The sequence below is a fragment of the Cucumis melo genome, chromosome 5, assembly GCF_025177605.1.
Source record: "Cucumis melo cultivar AY chromosome 5, USDA_Cmelo_AY_1.0, whole genome shotgun sequence".
Taxonomy (NCBI): Eukaryota; Viridiplantae; Streptophyta; class Magnoliopsida; order Cucurbitales; family Cucurbitaceae; genus Cucumis; species Cucumis melo.
This window is the reverse complement of record NC_066861.1, coordinates 18592358-18598101: the sequence shown is the minus strand read 5'-3', so window position 1 is coordinate 18598101 and position 5744 is coordinate 18592358. Positions and strand designations below refer to the sequence as shown.

Here is a 5744-nt window from a genome sequence, read left to right as displayed (position 1 = left end):
GAAAAACGTCCGGATAGTCCCTCACCACCGGTTCTGACGACAGGGATACGTCCGCCTCTCTAGTATCCACCACACTCGCTAAGATACCCCAAGTACCCTGACTGAGCAGTTTACTGGCCCTGATGGCTGAGATTACCTGAGACAACGACTTTGACCCTCCTCCCTTAAATTTAAAACTGGCCATCGAGGGAGGGTTAAACGTTACCTCCTTACGTGAACAATCTATGCTGGCGTGGTTAGCGGCCAACCAATCCATACCCAGGATTACATCAAAGTCCAGCATATCCAGAACTATCAGCGTTACTTCAATCACATGGCCTGATATCTCAATCTGGCATGCCCTCACCTTTTCTTTCGACAACATACATTCCCCGGAAGGAGTAGATACTGATAGAACATGGTGTAAGGGCTCTACCTCTAAGCGGGCATGCGACACAAATGCGGAAGAGATAAAAGAATGTGACGAACCCGAATCAAACAAGACTAAGGCGTAATGCCCCAACACTGGGAGCGTACCTGTCACTACTATGCCTGCCTTCTCAGCCTCAGTCCTGTTGGTAGCAAAGACTCTACCCTGATGTGGAGCACCTGCTCCCTGATTCTGCGCGATCATACAAAGACTGATCGCTTTCGGGGAATGATTGATCTATTGACTTTCTTTCTCGTCCGACGAATGCCTTGGAAGTCCAGAATGACTTCTCTTTAGTTAGACCCCGCCCGTCTGTAAAGAGATTCTGATTGAGTGTGCACGCCGTCCTTAATTAGAATCAGTCATATTCTTCTTCAAGCCAAGCCCGTACGTAGAATTCGTCAAGTGAGAAAGATTCGAGGCTTGATATTTCTTTCTACCACGGACCGGTGCAATGTAATTGAGCTAAACTAATAAAGCAAAGCGAGAGGTGAGATTCCATTTCGTCTTCAGAGTTCAGGCTGAATTCATATTCGTCGACTTCGTAGAAGGAGAAAAGGGGAAGAATTTCTCAGACTGGAAAGGAGAGGGCTTTGATTCTCTCATGAACGAGAAAAGCAAAATTCACTCGATTTTCACTATGGAAAAAGCAAATCACTCTGATTAAAGAGGGGTCTCGGAATAGAAAGAAGTTTGAAAAGAAGAAAAGTGTCCGTTGTCATTTACTTAATTAAGACATGAAGATCGGTAAATCGGTCTTGCTCATAGCGGCTCTTTTATGCTGCTGAGGCTGCAAGGGATGAGCTACTTTCAGAGTCTTCCCCTGCCCCTCCATCGTCTAAGGATCCGCCTTGTCCACGTGACTCTCAACGGGCATCTATCAGCTGTATGACCCTCTTGCCTGCACTTAAAGCAGGTCCTGGTCCCGAATAAGCAACGGCCCAGATGGTGCTTCCCACAAGTGGTACACAACGGCTTTCCTCTGGCAGCCTTCCCTGCCTCAAAAGGTTTCTGCTGGAAGCTGCGAAACTCGCCACCTGGTCTGAAATTCCGCTGTGGCACTGGAACAGGCTGCTGCTCAGCCTTCCTCTTCTGTCCCGACGTCGAACCTCTACCAGCGGTCTTAGACGAGTTGGCCCTCTCCTGTAAACTGAGATCCACTGCCAGGCGCAGTGCATCGGCATGAGTAGCGGGTCTGAAAGCTCGGACCAAACCCTGAATGTACAGTCTGAGGCCTCTAACAAACTTATCAGCTCTGGCCGCCTCGGTCGCTATCATCTCGGGAGCGAAGCGGGATAACATGTCAAACTCCGCATCATACTGCTCCACTGTCATGTCACCCTGCTCTAAGTTCAGGAACTCCTGCCGCTTGGCATCTCTCAAACTGGCAGAGAAGAATTTCGCATAGAAACTCTCCTTGAACTGCTGCCACGTGATCTGACTCACATCACCACCTAGCATCCTCTCTGTAGTCTCCCACCATGCAGTACCTCTGTCAGTCAACATAAAAACAGCACACTGAACCTTCTGATCCTCAGGGCATTTCATGTAACGGAATATGGTTTCCAAGGACGATAACCACATCTGAGCCCTGGTGGGGTCCTCCAAAGACCCATCGAACGTCGTGGGATTATACTTCCTGAAATCCCTCAGATGCTTAGCCTCTGCCGACAACTGATCCGGCACAAACTGGGGCGCAACTGGTACTGGAGCCGGAGCTGGAGCAGGAACTGGTGCTGGAGCTGGCGCTGGAGCTGGCGCCGGAGTTGGCGAGGCAGGCTTCTGCTGCTCCCGCATCTGCATAATCATATCTCTAAACCTCTGCTCCATGGCGGCTAGGTCCGCATGAGTAACCGGCGCAGCCGGGTCAGGGGCTTGGGCTACAGACTGCACCTCAGGCTGAACGCGTCCTGCTCCCCTTCCTCGGCCTCCTCGGCCACCCCTACGTGCACCTCTCCTTGGTGGCATTTTCCTAACAACCACCAAACGATTCCTTTAGTCATAAATGGTAATTGAATTTGCAGTTTAACTTAGGTAAGGTAATGCATGTAGAGTTATACATATACTTTCATGAGAGCGTACCTGACGAGCGGCAAGGATCGTTTCAGCCATAAGGACACAAAACACAGACTCACATTATAAGTCAGTCTACAGAACCTAAAACTTAGGCTCTGATACCAACTGTAACGACCCAACTTTTCCGGACTAAGCTGAGGTCACTACCAAATATCAAAACTCGACCATTCAACATAAAATTTAAAACGGACCAGATACGATTCATTAAAACATTATAAACCTTACAAAAGACAGTTTCGGGCCCTATTTTTAAATAATTCAAAAAAAAATCACAAAATAAAATGTCAAGTCACCAGTCCAAAATCACAGTCAAAATATTCTGACAAAATACATAGCGGAAGCGAAAAGAAAACCAGACGCGTCCATATGGCCTTCACGCATCCTTCCTGCCTCTCGTCGGTCTGCCCCTCGCTGTACCCCTACCTGAAAAGTTAAAGAAGAGAAAGGGTGAGTATAAACATACCCAGTAAGGGACCCACTACTGGGCCCGTTAGGGGACAACAGTTAACTTCCTATTCGGGGGTACCCTACATATCAGTCTAGTGCTCCCGAAGGATGCACATATCAGTCTAGTGCTCCCGAAGGATGCACATATCAGTCTAGTGCTCCCGAAGGAGGCACATATCAGTCTAGTGCCCCCGAAGGATGCACATATCAGTCTAGTGCTCCCGAAGGACGCACATATCAGTCTAGTGCTCCCGAAGGACGCACATATCAGTCTAGTGCTCCCGAAGGACGCACATATCAGTCTAGTGCTCCCGAAGGACGCACATATCAGTCTTGTGCTCCCGAAGGATGCACATATCAGTCTAGTGCTCCCGAAGGATGTACATATCCGTAAGGCACACTACCCCATAGATGAAGCTAACCGTTACCCCTCAGTCCAAACTAAACTGTCTACATCAATCACATCCCAACGGCATTCATATCACAGTCCCGCCATAGGCTTTATCAGTCAGATAGTATAAGTTTAAACATCTACACCCTCCGTTGCTATATGCATTACCGATTCGCACACCAATAGGGAAAACCCTAGGTCCAATCGACTAACCAACCAAAACCGGACTCACGGTCCATCCCCGTCCAAATTCCATAAACCACATCCAGACCAGTGTCTTACTACATACTGAACCGTAACTTTAGGGTCCATCAACATAAATTCTCAATCCACAAATAGCAGTCACAGTATATTTTCATCAGACAAAATATAGTATCAGTACTTAACAGTCAACTTGCATACAGATATTCAGTACAGTCACTAACGTGTAATCCCCTGTGGATTACTACGGTTTTAGCCTGGACTCGGGGTCCAGTAGTAGGAAAACCCTTACCTGATACTCGGTTGTGCCTCTCGATTGAATCCACGCTCAACAGATCAACATAAACGAAAACACAACGGTTTTAGTTGATGACGTTAGTAGCAGTTGTTTTAAAAAGGTTATCCGTTGACTTACTCAAGGAAAGGAAGCTATCTCCAACCAGGTCTGCCGCGGAACCCGAGAACTTAAGCGTCAACTCTGTACTACCTTCAAGGGAGAAAAGTAGGGCCACATCTTAATCCAACATTCAAACTCGAATCGGACGAGGTAACATTAGGGAATTCATCAAAACAACCCTTACCGAAGACTCACCGTGAACCGAAGTGGAGGAAGGAAAGCTTAGGTGGCTCGGCTCGGCTCGGCTCGGCTCGGCTCGGCTCGGCTTGACTCGGCTTGGTTCTCGGCTCGGCTCGGTTCGGCTCGGCTTGGCTCGGCTCGGCTCGGCTCGGCTCGGCTCGGTTTGGCTCGGCTCGGCTCGGCTCGGCTCGGCTTGGTTCTCGGCTCGGCTCGGCTTGCTCGGCTCGCGGCTCGGCTCACTCGGCTCGGCTTGCTCGGCTCGCGGCTCGGCTCACTCGGCTCGCGGCTCGGCTCGCGGCTCGCTCGGCTCGGCTCACGCGGCTCGCTCGGCTCGGCTCACGCGGCTCACTCGGCTCGGACTGGAAGCGGTTTCGGGTCGGGTCAGCTTGGAACCGGGTCGGGTTGGACGAAAACGGCAGCCACGGTTTTGAGGGTTCTCTCTTCCGGCGAACGACGGCGGTACGATGGGGGCTGCAGCAACCGGCGAACCTCACGGTGGCGGCGTCAGCTGGGATCCGACGGACGACGACGAAGGGACGGGATGCGGCTGCTTGCAATCTTTCGCTCGGACTGACGGCTGGCGGTGCGGCTTGCGGATGGTGGCTGCGGCGAACGTCCGGTGAGGCTAAGAACGCCGACGGGGATGGAGAGGATGGGTGATGGACACGCGTGCGGAAGAGAAGACGGAGACGGAGAGGAAGAGATGGTGGCGGCTGCGGCTTGAGGAAGACGAACGATGAGGCACGGCGTCGGGCGAGGAAGGGAGAGGAAGAAGAAGAAAAAATCGGGGGGGGGGGGGGGGGGGGGGGTAGGCGGCGCGCGTCTCCTAGGGTTTCCTTCTTCTCTGTTTTTTTTATATATATATATATATAAATATATTAAGTTTAGAAAATAATAATAATAATATTAATATATATATTATATAATAATAATTATAACTAATGATTAAATATTAATATTAATTAATTCTATTAATAATCAATAATAATATATATTAATCAAAGTAAATATAATTTATAATAATATATTACTATTAAATAATTATAATAATATTAAATAATAATATTAATATTTATTTTAAATAAATAGTAAAAGGAAAAATATATTAACATTTAAATTGAACGACAATAATACCCAATACTAATAATATAATTAATATTATATTATTAAAATTCACTTAAAACGCGAAAATTTTTACCTCGAGCTTCGGGACGTTACAGTATCAGATCCATCAATAAAAGTTCAAATTCTTTTCAATTCGTTTTCAAATTTCATTTCCAGGGGAGAAGAATTTGATAATTTTTAGTTCTCTTCAATAAATTTTATTCTTCAAATTTTGTTGAATTCAAAAATTTCAATTTCGAAGATCTAGATTCTACGTCCACCTGTACGTCCGTGTCTAACTTTGTGGTCCCGGCAGTAAGACGCAAGGAAGTGCGGTGAGACCGTTGGTCAACAATAATTCGTCTTAGCACATACATGTATGGATTCTTGATCCAAGAAATTTTATTTCTAGATTAATAAAACTTTGAAAAATAAGTATTGATAGTATGAGAATTTAAAATTTTCAAATGTCTAATTTTTTAAAGAAAATTTTATCCTTTAAATCTTCTTCAAAAGATCTTACTCAAAAAGAAATTGAC

The 5744-nt window shown here is 46.9% G+C and overlaps 1 protein-coding gene across 1 annotated transcript; it reads right to left on the bottom strand.

The window, feature by feature from the left end:
* Nucleotides 1-980: 980 nt before the first annotated feature.
* Nucleotides 981-2538, bottom strand: LOC127149556 (uncharacterized). The gene is made up of 2 exons (XM_051085338.1): nucleotides 1674-2538; nucleotides 981-1047 (listed from the first exon to the last, which is right to left on the bottom strand). The coding sequence occupies exons 1-2, from the start codon at nucleotides 2375-2377 to the stop codon at nucleotides 981-983; spliced, it is 771 nt and encodes a 256-aa protein (XP_050941295.1). The 5' UTR covers nucleotides 2378-2538.
* Nucleotides 2539-5744: the final 3206 nt, after the last annotated feature.

What these genes read in the sequence shown, in the direction of transcription:
- LOC127149556 (XM_051085338.1), bottom strand. Translation starts at nt 2,377, where the DNA reads ATGCCACCAAGGAGAGGTGCACGTAGGGGTGGCCGAGGAGGCCGAGGA. An exon ending in CCCGAGATGATAGCGACCGA is followed by an intron (nt 1,048 to 1,673) that starts GGCGGCCAGAGC and finishes CTTTTTCCATAG; the next exon opens with TGAAAATCGAGTGAATTTTG.